Source organism: Delphinus delphis, chromosome 1 (genome assembly GCF_949987515.2).
Source record: "Delphinus delphis chromosome 1, mDelDel1.2, whole genome shotgun sequence".
Lineage (NCBI taxonomy): Eukaryota > Metazoa > Chordata > Mammalia > Artiodactyla > Delphinidae > Delphinus > Delphinus delphis.
In genome coordinates, this window is record NC_082683.1 from 135,052,277 (window position 1) to 135,071,849 (window position 19,573).

General features: G+C 34.9%; 1 protein-coding gene across 5 annotated transcripts in view; it reads left to right on the plus strand.

The window, feature by feature from the left end:
- The window catches only part of CEP350 (centrosomal protein 350), a 139,219-nt gene that overhangs the window by 12,495 nt on the left and 107,151 nt on the right, over positions 1-19,573 (plus strand). For 3 of the 5 annotated variants that reach the window (XM_060034913.1, XM_060034929.1, XM_060034937.1), the window contains exons 2-9: positions 1,463-1,548; positions 2,574-2,620; positions 4,727-4,841; positions 5,681-5,840; positions 8,653-9,275; positions 13,470-13,583; positions 16,711-16,824; positions 19,341-19,487. In XM_060034913.1, the coding sequence (XP_059890896.1) occupies positions 1,476-1,548; positions 2,574-2,620; positions 4,727-4,841; positions 5,681-5,840; positions 8,653-9,275; positions 13,470-13,583; positions 16,711-16,824; positions 19,341-19,487 (1,393 nt within the window). In that variant the 5' untranslated portion in view covers positions 1,463-1,475. The remainder of the gene's footprint in view (positions 1-1,462; positions 1,549-2,573; positions 2,621-4,726; positions 4,842-5,680; positions 5,841-8,652; positions 9,276-13,469; positions 13,584-16,710; positions 16,825-19,340; positions 19,488-19,573) is intronic. The other 2 variants (XM_060034922.1, XM_060034944.1) reach the window with 2 other exon arrangements.

A 19,573-nucleotide genomic window follows, 5' to 3' on the forward strand; every position in this document is an offset into this window, starting at 1 on the left:
CTAGCAATCTACTAAATTCAAATTAAAGCAACCATATTCTTCCCTAATAGGAATATAATTAATATTCCTTAGTAATCAGCAAAAGTAAAAAGCATAGTTAATATTGAAATATATTAATGAAACTGTTGGGTTCATGTTATTGTAAATTGGAAAACAGTTCAACATTGGATCTCTAGAGTAGCATGTTCTGTACATTCTTTAGTTCAGTTTTAGCACACTTTGTAGATCCTGTTCTAGATAAGTGATCCAAATAAGCATTAATGTACACAAATATGTTCATTTCAGTGTTATTTATAATAGAGAAAATGAGACATAATACTGTATTGATGATCTCTTGCTGGCTAACTCCACTTCCAGGATAGTTCACTCATATGGCTGTAGGCAGGAAGCCTCAGTTTTTTTGCCACATGGACCTCTTCATAGGGCTGCTTGACTGTCCTCATGACATGGCAGCTGGATCCTTAAGAGAGAGGGAGAGAGAACAAGCAATGCCTTTTATGACTTAGTCTTGAAAGTCACACTGTCACTTCCACCACATTTGATTTGTTAAAAGTGAGCCACTAAGTCCAGCTTACATTCGACGAGAGGAAAATTAAGCTCCTCTCCTTTTTTTAAAAAATTTATTTATAATTTATTTATCTATTTTTGGCTGCATTGGTTCTTCGTTGCTATGCACAGGCTTTCTCTAGTTGCGGTGAGTGAGGGCTAGTCTTTGTTGCAGTGCGCAGGCTTCTCATTGCGGTGGCTTCTCTTGTTGTGGAGCACAGGCTCTAAGCACACAGGCTTCAGTAGTTGTGGCATGCGGGCTCAGTAGTTGTGGCGCACGGGCTTAGTTGCTCCACGGCATGTGGGATCTTCCTGGACCAGGGCTCAAACCCATGTTCCCTGCATTGGCAGGCGGATTCTTTTTTTTTTTAATTTAAAAAAAATATTTATTTATTTTTGGCTGTGTTGGGTCTTCATTATTGTGTGCAGGCTTTCTCTAGTTGCAGTGAGCGGGGGCTACTCTTCGTTGTGGTGCACAGGCTTCTCATTGCGGTGGCTTCTCGTGTTGAGGAGCACAGGCTCTAGGCGCGCCGGCTTCAGTAGTTGTGGCACGCAGGCTCAGTAGTTGTGGCTTGAGACCTCTAGAGTGCAGGCTCAGTAGTTGTGGCACGTGGGCTAAGTTGCTCTGTGCCGTGTGGGATCTTCCCGGACCAGGGCTCGAATCCATGTCCCCTGCATTGGCAGGCAGATCCCTAACCACTGGGTCACCAGGGAAGCCCATGATATAATTTTTAATGGTTTAGTTTTCCAAGCAAAAATAAAGTTGTTAGATTATCAGGAACTCTTAAGAGAATACAGATATAACTTTAAGAGATGACAAAATTCTTTTCTGACTTTCATGAAAGGCAAGATAGGGCATTTTCTTTACTAATATTATAATACTGATTTTCAGTGAATGCTGATGATGTGATTGCAGGTAAATTGGCAGGATGAGGAGCAGCAAATCAAAAGAGGTGCCTTTACCAAATCCAAGGAACTCTCAAAGCACGGATACTGTTCAAGGTATGATTTGTTTTTTTTTGAAACTGAACTTAATGATTTGTTTAGGTCATGTGCCTAAAATTCTGGGCTATTTAGTAAATGAAAATTATCCATATGCTTTGATTTATAACAAGTGGATAAATAATTTTTAAAATTCAATTTTGTTTTAAATATACAAGATACTTTATATTCAAAGGCACCCAATAGTAAACTGTTTTGTAAGGGAAAACATCCTTTTTAAAAATGAATCAGTATATGTAAAATTAGTTATATACAATATCTTACAGATTCTGACTTAATGTTGATAAATATCATACAGCTCCCAATATAGTTATAGACCTGTAGTGCACAGATAACAAAAATAATAGTCTCATTGAACTCTTTTTTTTTTTTAAATGATGCATTGAGGGTAACTTTAATTTAGGGCATGATATTTTTTGAGGGACGTTGACAAACTGGCGTATATCTGTAGCAAGATTATTGGGTTTGTGAGGGATCTGGATATCACGTCACATGAGGGGCATTTGGAGGAGATGAAAAGAGTTATCCTAGAGAAGGATGACTCAAGGGAAATATATAGACTTAAACTCTTTGAAGGGCTGTTACCTGAAAGACTAAATAGATGTTACCTTGTTTCTACTAGTAGATTGAAGTCTGGAGTAGTTTTCCAATCTTTTCATATCATAATATGAAATGCAGTACAATACTATATTTTGTATTTGTTCAGCTCATTGGGATAAACTGAGGATACTGCTTATTGTTAGAGATGTCTGATGGAGTGTAGGTGGCGGGGGCGTGTTAGTCCAGTTGCCCTAAGGACTAGTGGGATCAGTGTCTAATACAACTAAACCTTATATTGGGAAGCTTGGCTTTAGAGGATGGGAGAGGAATCATGTTTTGGCTCGATATAATAAAGCACTTGCTGGGGAATAGTTCTGCCTAATAAAGTGATTCTCAAACTTTTGAGTGCATTTGGGACCTATTAAAATGCAGATTCCAAGGTACACTTCAGAGATTCTAATTCAGTAAATATCAATATTCCCCAGCAGATATAACCACACCATGGGATGCACTTTCTCAGACCAAGGCTGCTGTAAGTAATTATAGGTTCCATTTATTTCTTTCTAGTCTAAAATTGATTGCCTGTTATGATTGAATAGATTACAGTTTTTTCCTGTAGTGCTTTTTTGATAAGAAAATAAGGTTAAACAGTTCTGTAAGAAGTTATCTATGTGTTACAAAATGAACATTAATGACAACTATTAGACAGTAAAGCAATAATTAAGACACTAAGTATCAGAAACATTAACACTATGGCATATAAAAGATTAAGATAATTTGTACTGTTTATTCTGCTTTAATAAATTTGCTCAATTGGTATGTTGAGATGAAGATTTAAAACATAGAATGTATTTTAGAAGGTGGGGCTTTGTCTATGTAAAAGGCTCAGAGTCAGGAAATGAAAGGAACAGCTTTTCCTTGAGTGGACTGTGAGTTACCTCCTCTTTTTTTGTGGCAATAGCAGTCTGTTTTCTCTTAGCACTGCTGAAGAAGCATGATTATGGGCAAATGTTCTCATTTATGTTCTGTCCAATCTTGTCTGGAGTTTAGAAATCCAAATTTGGCAAGTGATACATAGCTTCTTCAAAGAGAGACCTTTTCCTTTTTTCTTTTTCATCTGCTCTCTAGGCAAATTACTCTTCTAATATATATTTTGTTTGTTTTCTTTTGTATTCTACCTGAGTTCGAATTATCTATTTCTTTACTGTCTGAATATGGTGTTTTCTGTCCCCTAATCTTTTGAACTGGTTTGAAAATCAATCTGGAAAAGGTACTATAACCTAGGTTTGGTCATAATGCAGAGTCAAATTTCGGCCCCGTGAATACAGCAATCAGTATATATTCTCTCTCTTCTACTTGAGTATTGTACATCTATAACATAGGAATAGTTTCTATCCCCAGTTTAATTTAGAGCTAAACTAATTTAGAGCTGAACTGTTAATAGTTGTTTTCCAAAAAAATTATTGGGCTTTTAAAAAGAATTTTTAGGGATAAGTGGTTCATAATATAAATGGGGGAAAACGTCTGATACAGAACTATTAATATATAAAGGATTATTCCAATCTTGTGAGTACATTGCACTGCAAAAATCTGAAAGAAGATAAATCAGAATTTTACACAAAGTTTCTATCTCTGCGTGGTGGAATTTTGATGATTTTAATTTTATTTTTTTCTGTTTTCTGTTTTTTTCAAGTTTTCTCCTGTAAGCATGTGCGGGGAAAATGCTATTTAAAATCATTGGTGGTAATATCAAAAGTCGACTTAAAAAAAAAAAGAAAAAAAGTCGACTTAAATTGTAAAGCGTATGGAAACCTGAATTCTATCTTGTGAATTTTGTCCTTATTGTGAAACTTATTCTGTAGATATAAAACTATAAAAAATTGTAGTGGGCTTCTCTGGTTGCACAGTGGTTAACAATCCACCTGCCAATGAAGGGGACACGGGTTCAAGCCCTCGTCTGGGAAGATCCCACATGCTGCGGAGCAACTAAGCCCGTGCACCACAACTATTGAGCCTGTGCTCTAGAGCCTGCAAGCCACAACTACTGAAACCCGTGAGCCTAGAGCCCGTGCTCTGCAACAAGAGAAGCCACTGCAGTGAGAAGCCCGCGCACCACAACGAAGAGTGGCCCCTGCTCGCTTCAACTAGAGAAAGGCCGCGCGCAGCAATGAAGAACCAACGCAGCCAAAAAAAAGTTGTGGATATTTGAATAGTCCTAAATTTTAGTTTAGCTGAATTGTTTTTTCCTCATTTTTGCATGTAAAATGCATAAAATATATAGAAATGCACAAATATGTAGCTTAATGATATGCAACATACAATGTCAGAAAATTTACTGCTTTTAAAAAACTCAATGATTAAAAAAATAGGTCAACAGGACAAATAGAAACTCCTTGATGTTCTACAGACTTTTTGATTTTCTTGTCCAGATTTGGGCAGCATTGAGCCAGTTGTTAGTAGAGCTTAAGTAGTAAATAATGGGAAAACTATTTTTTTAAATTAAAATAAAGCATTCCTAAGATTTTTCTACTTTGGAGAAAGGTGTTGGACAATATAGTTTTAAATAACTAATTAAATTGATGGTAGCTGGTTAATTAATAGGATTAACCTGTTTGTTTTGATGGTGTTTAAACTTTAGCTGAGACACATTGAAAACAAATTGGAAGTAGCCCCTACAAGTACAGCTGTGTTTGATTCTGTCATGGATACCAAGAAATCTTCTGCAAGTGCTACCAGAAAAATAAGTAGAAAAGGTATGTATGAGGTTAATTCCAAAGATATAAATACATTAAATATGAATTTTGATGTTTTATTTCAACTTAATTTCTTCTTATAGTCCCATGTATTTCCTTGTTCTTTTGTCAGAGACGATATACCTCATCAGCATTTAGGTTTTTTTTCTTTGGTACTGAGTAGTTATGAAGCAGCCTTGTATTCAGTGACTGTAGATGACATTTTCACCATCTTTTGATCAGGGACTTAGCACCACTGCATCACCTTTGATAGTGAGTTTTCATATGTTGTTAATGAGAATTTGATTTTGAGCCTTGAGGGTTATAATGTCTTTTTTTTTTTTTAATTCACAGGTATATCACTTTGAAATTTAGTTGACTTAAGATTTATATTTTTTTGTTGGGGTTTAAAATCAAAATTCTGTCTTAGAGATACTATCATAAATTGACACAGTGTAAATATTTTCTTTGGTTACCTTTCATATATTTAATTCTGTGGTTGCATAATTAGTGGAATAAACCTGCAGGTTAGTACTTTCCACCAATACTGTGATTCTTTTTTATTAATCTGTGAGTCTTGGGTTTTATCTGATACTTCTTTTTTTTTGGGTCAGAACTTTTGACAAAAAGGAATTTTTTATGTAGAATTTTATTTTGCATTGTTTGCTCAGAATATAGTCTTTCTCTATAAGTTGAGTTACTGTAATAATTTAACCTGAATTTTTCCCATCTACTTATATAATATCCAACCAGGGATTTCAGAAATAATAGATACCTAAGTTATTTTCTTAAATACTAGCTGCATTCAGAGACAGTCGTATTTTATATCATATGTTCTCATAGATTTCCTTTTTCTTCAGATGGTAGATACCTGGATGATTCTTGGGTTAATGCTCCAACCTCCAAATCTTCTAAATCACGAAAAGAGAAATCTCGTAGTCCTCTCAGAGCTACCACCCTGGAGAGTAACGTAAAGAAAATTAATCATGTGGAATTTCGTGAACCTTTAGTTTCTTACAGGTTAGTGTTTTTTTGTTTGTTTGTTTTGTTTTTTAAAAATTATCAAATAGAGTTAATCTGTAGTATTTATAGTAAGAGTATAGTTTATTTTCTCAGTTTTTCATAGCACTCTGGATCTAGTATTATTACCTTTTTCATTTTCCAAAAAGGTAAAGCAAAATCTTTTATATTATGAAATGCTGACTTTCTGTTCTTTTACAGATGGAATATTTGGGGAGAAGAAGTAGTAATATTTGCTCCAGACCACTGCCACTGTAATAAATATGTTTCCTACAAATGAATTATTCAGTTTCTTTTATCACCTACTGTATGAAACATTGCCAGATCTGTTTCTACCCCAGTTCATTCTCCAGCTTATTTAACCCTTCCTCTGTGCTTCCTCTTCCTCTGAAAGAGCACTTTCATGTTGGCATTATATTTTGATTCCATATCTACCCATTACATTAGTTTATCTAAGACTGTAAATCTGTCTTATTCTCAAAGCATTATCTTAATGCCTGTTATTTACTAAGTATTCTAGATATTTTTTCCAACATTTTATTATGAAAATTTTCATATTCATAGAAAAGTTGAAAGAACTGTATAGTGAATATTTAATGAGTAGTGATTGAAAGACTGTGTGAAATTACTTTACTTTTTTTTTTTTTTTTTGGTGAGTTGTTCTTTTTAAGATTGAAGCATGGTAGATAACCTACCATTTTATGCTTTATTTTATTCTCTACATGTGCTAATTTTAGACCTGTGAATTGTTGCAGTCTGGTCAAGATAGTGAAAATAATTGAATTTAGTCTTGATCTCTACAGAGAGAAGCTACAGAACTCAGTTCTCAGCCCCCATCTTGTTTAATAGTCAGCCATTCAGAACAGGGTCTAATGTTTTTTGGGTCATGGACCCCAGTGAGAATGTGATGAAAACTGTGGACTATCTCCTTAGAAAAATGCACACACTGTGCACTCACAATAGATACAAAATTACCATATTATGCTGTGATAGAGTCATGACTCTAAGAATTTTTGTGGCATTTAGAGTTTTATGCCTGTACATGAAACATTTAGATCAGTACTTACAATGGAACCATTAATGTGAACCACACATATGTAATTTAAAGATTTTTAGTAGTCACATACACACACACAAAGATGTTTTACATTCTTTTTTGTTTTAAATCTTTAAATCTGGTATGTAATTTACATTATAGCACATCTCAGTTTGGACTAACCACATTCAAGTGCTCAGTTGCCACATGTGGTAAATGCTACTCTTTCAGACCTTGCAGGTTCAGATGGTGGTTTATCTGCTTTTATAACTTTGTTGGGTAGTTTTTATTTTTCTTTTCTTTTTAAAAAATTATTTATTTATTTATTTATTTTTTGGCTGTGTTGGATCTTCGTTGCTGTGCACAGGCTTTCTCTAGTTGTGGTGAGCACGGACTACTCTTCATTGAGGTGCTCAGGCTTCTCATTGCGGTGTCTTCTCGTGTTGCGGAGCACAGGCTCTAGGCGTGCAGGTCTCAGTAGTTGCAGCATCCAGGCCCTAGAGGGTGTGGGCTTCAGTAGTTGCGAAGCGTGGGCTCAGTAGTTGTGGTGCGCGGGCTCAGTAGTTGCAGTGTGCGGGCTCTAGGGCGTGCGGGCTTCAGTAGTTGTGGCACGCAGGCTCAGTAGTTGTGGCTCACGGGCTATAGAGCATAGGCTCAGTAGCTGTGGCACATGGGCTAAGTTGCTCCGCGGCATGTGGGATCTTCCCAGACCATAGATCGAACCGGTGTCCCCTGCATTGGCAGACAGATTCTTAACCACTGCACCACCAGGGAAGTCCCTGTTGGGTAGTTTTTCATGTATTCTTCCTACTGCTGAGGCTTGTCTTCATTAACCTCCCTTTTAATTAACTGCTCTGTTCCTAAAATATAACTTATTAGAATAATATGTAAAATAAAAATAGTTCGTGAAGGAATACTTTTGCTAGTGTTTTTATGAGTAGAGAACATGGACTTTGTGATATGTCCTTTGGCTGTGTCCAGTCTTCTTTGCTTATTCTGGTGTTTCTAGATATGCTTTACATAATTTGAAGCTGCCAGAAAAGTTGTCTGTGTTTCAGAGAGGTTAAACTTTACTAACCACATTCATTTGGAGGAAAATATTTACTGTACTTCCACTTTATTTCAACTTCAATCTATTTGCTAATATGGTACATTATTTAGAAGTTATACATATGAAATGTCAGAATTTGAGAACTTTTTTTCCTAGTTCCTAAGATTTCATGGAGAAGTAAAATGTACATTTTGGTAATAGTGTCCAGTGAATATGCAAAGTCAGATTGTAATCCTGTTTTCTGGGGTTCTTAAGGAAATCTCTCTATGTATCTTTTGCATATTTCTTATTTTATAATATGCAGATTATGATTTAGATTATTTGCCATAATCTAAACTTTGATACACAGGAGGCATTGAGCATTGATTTTTTTTTTTTTTTTTGCGGTACGCAGGCCTCTCACTGTTGTGGCCTCTCCTGTTGTGGAGCACAGGCTCCGAATGCGCAGGCTCAGCGGCCATGGCTCACGGGCCCAGCTGCTCCGCGGCATGTGGGATCTTCCCGGACTGGGGCACGAACCCATGTCCCCTGCATCGGCAGGCGGACTCTCAACCACTGCGCCACCAGGGAAGCCCTGAATTTTAATAGTAGTTATTTTGTTTTTTTTTAACTTACTGGAACTTCTAGGATTTTGGGGTCTCTAATGTTAGCTTAGAGTTCTCTATTCAGTTTGTATGACTGGTTTTTGTACTCTTTATTCAAAGCTAATTATTTTTTAATAACAGGGAAGTCCATGGTACACCGTCCAACATAAGTCCCAGCCATTTAGAGTCAAAGCATATATATTGTGTGGATGTTAATGAAGAGAAGCCTGAGAGTGGGAACCGGATGATATGCAGTCAGGAAGATCGGAATATACATTGCTGTGATTTTGAGAGCTCCCAGTCATTTGTCGTCAATGATACAGTTGTTAGATTTTTAAATGATCGACCAACAATTGATGCATTGCAAAATTCTGAATGTTTGATTAAGATGGCAGCTCCTATGAGAAGTGATGAAGAAAAGCCTAATAGAGCAAAAGGAAGTGAGAACACTTTGAAGGCTTCTGTGTGTAACATGGGCCGTGATGTTGATTCAAAAGTGTTACGGTTAACTGATTCTTCTCCGTCTTCTACCAGTACCTGTAATTCCCAAAGATTAGATATCCTAAAGCGGCGACAACATGATGTTAAATTGGAAAAACTCAAGGAGCGGATTAGGAAACAGTGGGAACACTCAGAAGAAACAAATGACCAGGGCCAGAATCTGGGTCATATTGAGCATCCAGTAATGGTTGTTAATGTTGATAGCTCAGTGACAGCAAAGGTCAGGAAAGTGGCAACAGCACCACCTGCTCCAACATATAAAGGTTTGTAATCAGTCTTTGTGTCTTTTTCTGTCTTCCTGCCTCCTTGTCTCCCTTTCTCCCTTGGATGTATTTGAGTAGAGAGGACCATCTTTAGAACAGGGTGTGATTCTCAAATCTAATGCCTTAAAAAATTAATTCAGGATGCATGCTAAAAATGCAGATTCCTGGATCCTACACTGGATCTAAATCGGAATTTCTGGACATGGGGTCCAGAATTGGAATTTTTAACAAGTCCCTCGACGTTCTTATAGTTTGAGAACCACTATATGAACATTTAATAAGTTAAACAAAAGAGAAAATAAAAATTAGTACAACTTTTCAGAGAACTGAAAGAATATTGCTCTTATTCTGCCATTGTATTTGGATTGTTATTAGGAATTCTTTCAAAAGTAATGTTTGAAAGATAATTCAGTCGGTGCCAGTTAATACTTGGTTATAGAATATTTTGCCACTGACATTTGGACCCTGTTGTTACGTAAACCTTCGAATTTTGACAGGGGTTTTCTCCATGTTTAAGAAAACAATATTTAAATCAGATTTCCACTGAGAAGATGCTTTTCAGAGAGAATATCTGGTTTTGGCCCAACTCAAGTTTTTATATATGGTGGTTTTTAGGAGTTTGCATTTTTTTGCTCCTGAAACTATTTTCACAGGGTCACCCATATAAAATTTTTAATAAAGAGTTGATTCATTGATGAGGTTATTCAGTGTTAGACTTTTGTCCTAAAATTCTTGCCATTCTGGCCTTTCTTTTGTGATATTTTTTCAAGTTCAGTTTTTAGTTTGGATAAATGTATGAAGATCAAAATATAGCCAAGATTTGTTTCTTCTGTTAATTTTAACAGAACAAATTTAACTATATAAAGTTTGAGCAATTACCAGTTTTTTGTGTTGTTTATTATGTTTTGCTAGTGCTATTCATTGTGAATTAGATAAAAGATAGGTAATTAGCATTTTATTCTACATAATTTGTGATAAAATAGTGGGTAGTTCCCTTAGTAAAATTCTTTCTTATCCTTCTAGTAGTTTGTGTGCCATGTAGTAATAATTGTCCACACTGTTGACAGAGCACATAGCAAATGGTGGGGTCAGAATGTTCTTGTTGGTTCTGAGATAGTGATTATCCAAAACTTTGGCTATACTTATATCAGACCCATTAAATACAGATTGTACCTTTAAGGTTTGTTCATTCTAGAAGTCAAAGTTCTGAAATTCCAAAAGTTATTCCACTAAGGCAAAGTCAAGATCGTTGATTTGAATCTATATTTTATTTAATAATTTATAAAAATCTAAAAGTTAAAAAAAAAACCTTAAATAACCAGAGTGAAAATCTTAAGTATAACTTCCTTTGAGTTGTGACTGGATTTCGTGTATTCCTTTTACTTACTAATTTTTAACATGTTAATTTTCATATTAAAATATATTACGAATACAACTTTTGGGAGGCTAATGACATGTAGTATACATTTCAGAAATCGTAACAGAATATGGTTTCCAGTGTCCTGAGCAATGGATTTATTTTTTCCAATGGTGAAGAACTGGTTTTCTGCCAACTTTTTGTTGGTGTAAATTAAAACCCTCTTAATATACTGTATTCTAAAGTGACATTTTAATTTCACTTGTTCAAATACATAATAAATTCACTTGGTTCACAATTCGAAAGATGAAAAGGATGTACATTGAAAAGCTCTATCACTCTGGTGCTCCAACCACCTGGTCCCCTTTCTGGAGGTTACTTGTGTTAACAATTTGTGTATCATTCCAGAGATAATTTTCTCATTTACAAATGAGAGAGAGAGGGTGTGTGTGTGTGTTTTCTTTCTCTCTTTTTTTTTTTTTGCGGTACGCGGGCCTCTTACTATTGTGACCGGGCCTAGCCGCTCTGCGGCATGTGGGATCCTCCCGGACCGGGGCACAAACCCACTTCCCCTGCATCGGCAGGCGGACTCTCAACCACTGTGCCACCTGGGAAGCCCCTCTTTCTCTTTTTATACAGTTGTTAGCATATGAAACCCCTTCTAAACTTTGTTTTTACATTTTTGCGTGTGTATGTTTAAAGTTTGAAGTAGTGAACACAGTGGCGTTTATGTGATTCTTCCTTATACTTAGTGGTTTGCATATCTTTTTCTTTCTGGTTTAAATGCCCAAGAAGGTTAAGAGCCTATTTTGGTCATCTGTATTTTATTTAGAGCTTAGTACAGTGTCTTGGACACAAGTAAATGCACAGTATAATTTTATTCTATTCAGTAAATTCAACTAGTAAGAAAAAATGTGCACAAAGAGAATGGAAATAAAAACTGGGAAACAGAAAGAGAAACTGATGTAGATATTGAAAGCTTCTTAAAGTTAACTTGTTAGTAAAGATCAAATATAAAGAAAGGCTCCCATAGAAATAAATGTTTCCTAAAGAGGAGAGAAGAAAAAATGATAGGGTTGAATATAGAGAGATGGAATGAGGGTGAGAAATGTTGGGAGGGAGGTAGCTTTACAAGGAATTGCCACACTTTCTTGTTACAAACTGTGGTTTGCAATAGACTGAACACTATGTTTATAAACATTTTCCTTATATAGCTATAGGCCTAATTGTGTGTGCCCCATGCTACAAATGTCAGGTAAAATAAAGCTTATGCTGTTGTTCCTAAGAGCTGAATAGATTATTTTTTATTAGACATGTAATTAATTTACCAGTACATTTTATCTAACACTTCTAAAGTACTTTTACCAATTTTTGACTCCATTCTTTATATTGATTTAATTTTACAAAATATTTAATGGCGATTCTTTGGTGAGTGGAGCCCATTTGAAAATATAAATCTTTTTACTACTCTGGTTAATCATCCATATTCGATACTTTATTATTTTTTTGCAAAATAACATTCTAAGTTCTGTATATTTCTTGAAAGAGTAGTGATAAATTTGAAGTAGGAAATTAGAATGATTTCTAGGAAATAGCACATGTGTAATGTTTGTTGAGAAATTGAACAGGTATGTTTTAAAGAACTCTTTTCCACACTTCAGCTGCATTTTGCCTGTGTAGACAGCAGCTTGTCCATTTGTTCAGCCATAGGCAAAATCAGACAGATGTTAGCAATTAATGCCTGTATTCAAAGAAAAGGAGAATGAGTAGCATTGTCTCTCTTTTAGTCTTGAGTAGGGTAGTTTGTAGCTCTGATATCCATAATTTATGATTGCCATTTTTTTATCATTTAATTTAGTGCATCTCCATTTCTAGTCTTTTTGAACAAATGTATATTGCTTTGTCTCACTGAAGCTTAGTTCTTCCAAACAGTATTTGTTAACATATTATGTGGTAGCTAATGATGCATTCTTCTTTTGAAAGCTTATAAACCTTTTCAACATCATTAGTTATTAGGGATACATAAATCAAAACCACGGTGAGATACCATTTCACACCTTCTAGGGTGGCTATAATAAAAAAGACAGACAATAACAAGTGTTGGTGAGGATATGGAGAAATTGGAACCCTCATACATTGCTAGTGAGAATGTAAAATGGTGCAGCTGCTTTAGAAAGCAGTTTGGCAGTTCCTCAAAAAGTTCAACATAGTTACTATATGACCCAGAAATTCCACTCCTAGGTATAATACCCAAGGGAATTGAAAACATATACATACACACACACACACACGTGCATTAATGTTTATAGCAACATTATTCATAATAGCTGAAAAGTAGAAACAACCCAAATTTTCATCAGCTGATGAATGGATAAGCAAATGTTGGTATGTCTGTACAATGGAATATCATTCAACAATAAAATAAATAAAGCTTCTATATGTGTTATAAGGTGGATGAGCTTTGAAAACAAAATGCTAAGTGAAAGAAGCTAGACACAAAAGACCACATATTGTGTGATTCTATTTTTATGAAATGTCCAGAACAAGCAAGTCCATAAAGATAGAAAATAGATTAGTAGTTGCCAGGGAATAGAGGGAATGGTGTGGGGAGTGACTGCTAATGGGCACAGGGTTACTTTGCAGGGTGATGAAATGCTCTGGAATTAGATAGTGGTGATAGTTGTATAACTTTCTGAATATCCTAAAAACCAGGGAGTTGTACACTTTAAAAGAGTGAATTTTATAGTTTATTAATTTTATCTCACTTATAAAAGAATATAACAAAACTATTAATGCAACTTTAATAAGAATGTTCTGTATTGTTGGTTATATATTAGGCTTCAATCCTTCAGAGACCAAGATTCGAACACCTGATGGGAAAGTATGGCAGGAGGCTGAGTTTCAAAACATGAGTAGAGAACTGTATCGTGACTTAGCACTTCACTTTGCAGGTGCGTGTAGAGTGTTCCTAGGTTTTGAGTGTTTTATCATGCATACTGTCTAACGTGCAATACTTAAACATAAAATTGTCACCAAACTAAAGATATTTCCCTTTTCTAACTTCATGGTATACTAAAGTAGTGATGGTGTCAGTTGTAAGGCTCTTTTAGCCTCTGGGCTCTGCTCCAGGGTTAAAATTAGCATACATAGCTGATGAGGCAGAAACTAGGCTGTTTTTAAACTAAGGGTCTTTATGAGCTGGGCTTGTCTGATCTGAAGAAAACATAGTAGAGTCTAGTTGAAGTTCACTTCTGCTAGACCTCTGAGGTCTTTGAAATGGTCAGTAATTTGGCAGGCAGCAGATAAGATAACTAACATGAAGGCAAAATGCAGGAAGAGAAATGAACATTATAGGAAGGGAATAATGTTAGAGGATTGGAAGGAGGAACTTACGGAAATTGGAAGAGGGAAATAGGAAGGTCATACTCATAATGTTACTATTATTAAACACCTTGTATGATTCTGGGCAAGATGCTACTGGGTACTTAGTCTTCTGAATGTTTTACGGTTGAGGAAATGTAGGCCCAAAGAGTAATTTTCCCGAGGTTGCATAAAGTTAAGAATTGAAGCCAAGGTTCAAAACCAAGTCTGTCTGACTCTAAAGCCTGAGAATTTTCTAGTAAGCCCCAGTGGAGATTTTGCTAATAAATACTGTGGCATTAACTGTCCAGTCCAATTTTCCTACTGTTACTGTTGGAACACTATTTTCAAAAATTTTTTCCCATGTGGAGAGGAAATATATTAGTTAAGAGCAAAGATTTTGGAATCAGTTTACAGGGGTTCAAATTCTGGCTCTGCCACATATTAGCTATTTATACTATCTATGTTACATAACCTCTCTTCCTTGGTTTTCTCATCTGTAAAATAGGAATAATAACTATATAATTCATAGAACAGTATCATTATAGACTAGTGGAATGACGTATGTCAAAAAACTCTTAAAGAGGTCTGTGGATTATAATCTGCCTTCTCTTTTGATATGGTGGGTGAACTCTGCCTGGTCTCCTATCTTAAACAAACAAACCCATCTACTTGTGTTTTATATTCCATTTGCTCTTGTGTATTGAAGGACATTACTTCAGCCTTGTTTTCTTTCTTTTGCACCATCAAGTTTTCCCTCTCTATGAGGTCATGCCCATCAACATACTGTTTGATAACATGCTGTTATCTCAGCCATCATAAAAGAACCCCTCTTTTGGCCCTACTCGTTTTAGCAACTACCTTGTTTCTCTTCTTTTACTTACAACAGAACTTCAGAAAGTTGCCTTATCTTCATTGTCTCCAATTTTTCTCCTCTGTTTTACTCTTGAAACCTTTCTGTTAGGTTTTTGCTCCTACATGTCTGTGGACTGCTGTTATCAAGGTCATCAATGACTTCCACTCTTCCACATTGCTAAATCCAATGTTTAATTCACATTTGTCAACCTACTTGATCTCTCAGCATCATTGGGCATCACTGATCACTTCTTCCTTGAAATTCTTCACTTGGCATCTGTGTAGGATACCAGAAGTGTTTAGTTTTCCTCCTAAGTCTAGCTGCTCCTTTTCACTTGTTTTTTTCCTAATCAACTCTGTGATCTCTGAACATCAGCATGTCCTGGTCTCAGTGCTTGGATCTGTGCTTCTCTTTTCTTTATTTTTCTTTTCTTTTTTTTTTCTCTTCTTTACTCCTCCACCCCTTTCTTTTTCCTTTTTTGTTTTTTAAATTTTTTGTTTATCTATATACAAACTCGGCAAGCTCATCTAGTCTCAGGACTTTAAATATGCTCTGTTGCTGATGATTCCCAAATTTATGTCTCTGGCCAGACTTCTCTGAACTCAGATTGATATCCAGCTGCTAACTCTGCACCTTCCCCTGGATGCATAATAGATTTCTTAAGCTTAATATATCCAAAAATGGAGCTAGCTAACTAACTAAATGGGGTCATGGTACACCCCTTAAACTTATTCCTGTGGTAGTCTCTCCATTTTAGTTAATCTTATCTTTCTAATTGTTCAGGTCCCAAATCTTGAGTCATCCTTGATCACTCTATTTCTCTCACACCTTGTATCTAACATTGTCTGAAATATAACCGCTTTCCCCTACCACCTAGGTCTAAGCCCTCCACCATCAGTCTCTTGGTTGGATTACTGCAGTAGCTTTCTAACTGGTTACCCTGCTTCTGCCCTTCTTCTAATGGGTCTGTTTTCATCGCAGCTGTGAGAGTAACCTTGTTAAAATTTAATTTAGGTCATATCACTCCTTTGCTCAAAAATTTCTTATCTTATTTTTGAGTAAAACCTGAAGTTCTTACAATGAGCTATAAAGCCCTACATGATCTTGCCCTCGGTTATGTCTCTTGACCCTAGTTCTTACTGCTCTTCTCTTTGTTCACTTCATTCACACTGGCTTCCTTGCTGTTTCTTAGACACTAAGTATGCTCCTGCCTCAGGGCCTTTGACTCACATTTACTTTTTCTTTGCCCAGAATGCAGAGCTCTATATGTATTTTAAAGTACATTTATCCAGATCTGTGATTGAGATTAATTTTCAAATTTATATGTTCAGTTTATTTCCCCAGATTGGAATTTAAAAATTAGTGAGTAAGTTATGTGTGTGTGAAAAACCTTGACATATTTCACTAGCATAATCATAAAAGGGCCTAATGTAGGAATATTGAGTATTTTATAAAGTTTTACTTTAGAAGGTCATGAATGTCTCAGTTAAGTAGGAATTTTTAAATGAAAAGGAGTCTGTGAAAGTGTTCATCTCTGAGATTCTATAAATGCTATGATCTAGCTTGGAAAGCATTACTGTTGCAGCATCTTCTAGTTTGTGAAAGCGAGGTGACTTTCTCAAGGGTTTCTTGAAAAAAATAACAAAGAATTGGAACCTAACAGTGGAGTAATGGTGATCTCTAGACTTTGCTGTAAGAGGACTTGGCATTGTAGCCTTTGGGTCAAAGAAATAGCATCAGTGAAGATTTCTCTCTCTCTGCCTGAATCATATACTTTATACAGATTTTTCATACTGGTGGGGAGGATGAGTGGATAGGTAGCAATCGTTATAATATTTGCTATATATGTTTCTGCTTTTCAGGTGATAGCTCTATGAAAGAAAAACCTGCTGAGAAAAGTAAAGAGAAGAAAGTGGTCAAGCCAGTACGAAAAGTCCAAAAGGTAGCACAGTTATCAAGTCCAGAATGCAAAACAGGTTGGTTTTCTCAATATCAGGCCCATCCTAAAGTTACATATTAGTGAAATGGCATCTACACGGAAATAAATGTTCTCATTCGACACGTGCAAAAATTCAGTATATTTTATGTATCATTATTTTGTATATGTGTGTTTGATTGAGGTATAATTGACATAGAGTAAGTTATACATATTTAGAATGTATAGTTTGATAAATCTTCATGTATGTGTATACTCATCAAACCATATATTCACCATGATACTGAACAATGCTCCCCTCCAATTTTTTTCTATCATTATTTTTAATAGAAATTAACCAGATTAAAGGTAATGATTTTTATGTAGTGAACTTTTATATACAAAGGGATGGCTTATGACCGTAGCTAAGTTCCTTCACTCATTCTCATAAGAGAATAAATGTTGCACAAGAAAAATCTGGCAGTCCATGCTAGTAGTGATCAGGCTGGACTCTGAATAAATCAAAAAGGGGGAAAAAGAGAATTCCCTAGTTCCATAGTGATTAACATTTCAGACTTGATCCAGATTGCCTGGGATTTATAACCTGGCTCTATAACAAATAGTTAACAGTGATTACCTTTGAAGGGGATGGTATTACAGGGAGTTTCACATTCTATTTTACAGATATATAACAAAACTACACACTACTTTTTAATGCATAAAACAATGACATTCAAAAAGCAAATATCATCAACACTTTAAATTGCCCTCATTATAAAACTTCATAAAAATATATTTCAATAAATACAGCTGTTTACCAAGAGAAAAAATTTTCATTTATTAGCTTCAGATTGTAAAAAAATTAACAGACCATTATTTCAAAACAGATGGTAACATAAAAAACAAAAAATGACGTGAAAGACCATTTACAAAATAGAAACCATTAAAAAAAACTGAAATAAATATGTAAAAGTGTTTAAATGCAAAGCAATATAAGAAATGTAATGGAAATGAAAATAATGAAGTAGCACTTTAAACCTAATTAAATTAGAAGAAAATACTTTTATATTCATAGCCAAAGCTGGTAAATTTACAATAAAAATCACTCTTATAAAAATCATACTTATACCATGCTTGTTGAAATATCAATGGATATAGTTTCTCTAAAAAAAAGAAAAAATAGTATTATATGTCAAAGTGCTCATTTTCCTTGATCAAATAATCCAAGTAATATATCCAACAGAAAGAAAAAAAATAAATGAAAATGTTCACTGTATAATTTTTTATAATATCAGAAGTAACCTAAATATTGAATGGTAGATAGTTAAACTATGTTTCTGTTAGAAGGAGTATTGTGTGGCCACTTCAAGTTATAATTTCTGTAAGAAATAACAAATATTCTTGTCATAAGATGCTAAGAGAAAAAGGTAAAATTTTATGGATACAATGGCTACAATCACCTACTACTGATCTTTAAATTACTGTAAGGAAATACACAAAATAATACTAGTACTTTGTTTAAGTAAGGGCAGTGGTTTTTAATCTGTCTTCTTCTATTTTCCAAGCTTTCTGTGATACTATTTTATTGATTTATAATTTTAAAAAATACCATTTAGAGTTTCATTTGAAAGTTTAAATGGAAGTATACATTTAATGAAAACATCTATTATTAAAAAACATGAATTATAAAGGTGTGCTATTTACTTTAGAAATGTTTTTGTACCTTTTTATTAACCTTAATCGGTCTATCTAAAACATTTAAAAGGTTTTAAATCTATTGCTCAATCTATTTATACAGAAACTTTATGTGAAAGGACTTTCCCTCATAGCACTTAAGAAAACACAAAACCACCCCCTCACGCCCCTGCGCATTTCTGCGGAGGCTAGGATGCCTGACAAAGTGTAGCCTTTTGTCTTGTTTCAGGATGCATATTTATTACAAGTGCTCTGGTTAAATATTGAAAAGTTACATGCTGTAGTTTAGCATTTTGCTTTTGTAATTTACAGAAAGTATTGCAGAAAATAAACTTTTGTTTCATTTTGCAAAAAAAAACCTTTATGTTCTTAAGCAAAATGAGAGAGCAGGCTTCTCTTCAATTTCAGCTTAATTTTCTGAATCAAGAGCAAGCAACCACGAATATACTGGGTAGCTATTTATAAATGTTGGCTTCCAAATATGCTGGGTGGTTATTTCTGAATTCTGGCTTTCTGGAATAGTCTCATGTAGTCATTGGTAGAAAAAGAGGACTTTCACTATAGATAAACTTAATACAGCTTTAATACAGTTTAATGACTTTCTGTCTTGGTCACTGGCACAGTACACACATGGAAATTAGCCCACCACAAAACTGGATAAATACAATCCAAGATCAGTATTTGTAAGTTATAAATGGTCCCAGTGCTTCATTTCAAACTATGCCCCTGACAACTAATATCACATGAAAAATACTTCATTATACTTTTTTAATGTAAGAATTAGTGTAGTTTACATTCACATAATTCATGTTCTGAGAGCTAAAATTTAAGTTGCAAATTCAATCCAATATATATATTTCTTTTTTTTTTTTTTTTTTTTAGGTAGCAGTCATCTGATAAGTACATCTTCTTGGCGAGATGGACAAAAATTAGTAAAAAAAATTCTGGGACCTGCACCTAGAATAGAGCAAAAAGAGCGAAGAATAGCATCAAGTGACAGAAGTGGAAGAGAAAGAACTACTAAATCTGGTGAGTAATTAAATTAGTAAATTAAATTACTCAACCATTAAAATTGTTGAGCAAAGCAATTAAAAGTTGCTTGTGTAAGTACTTTG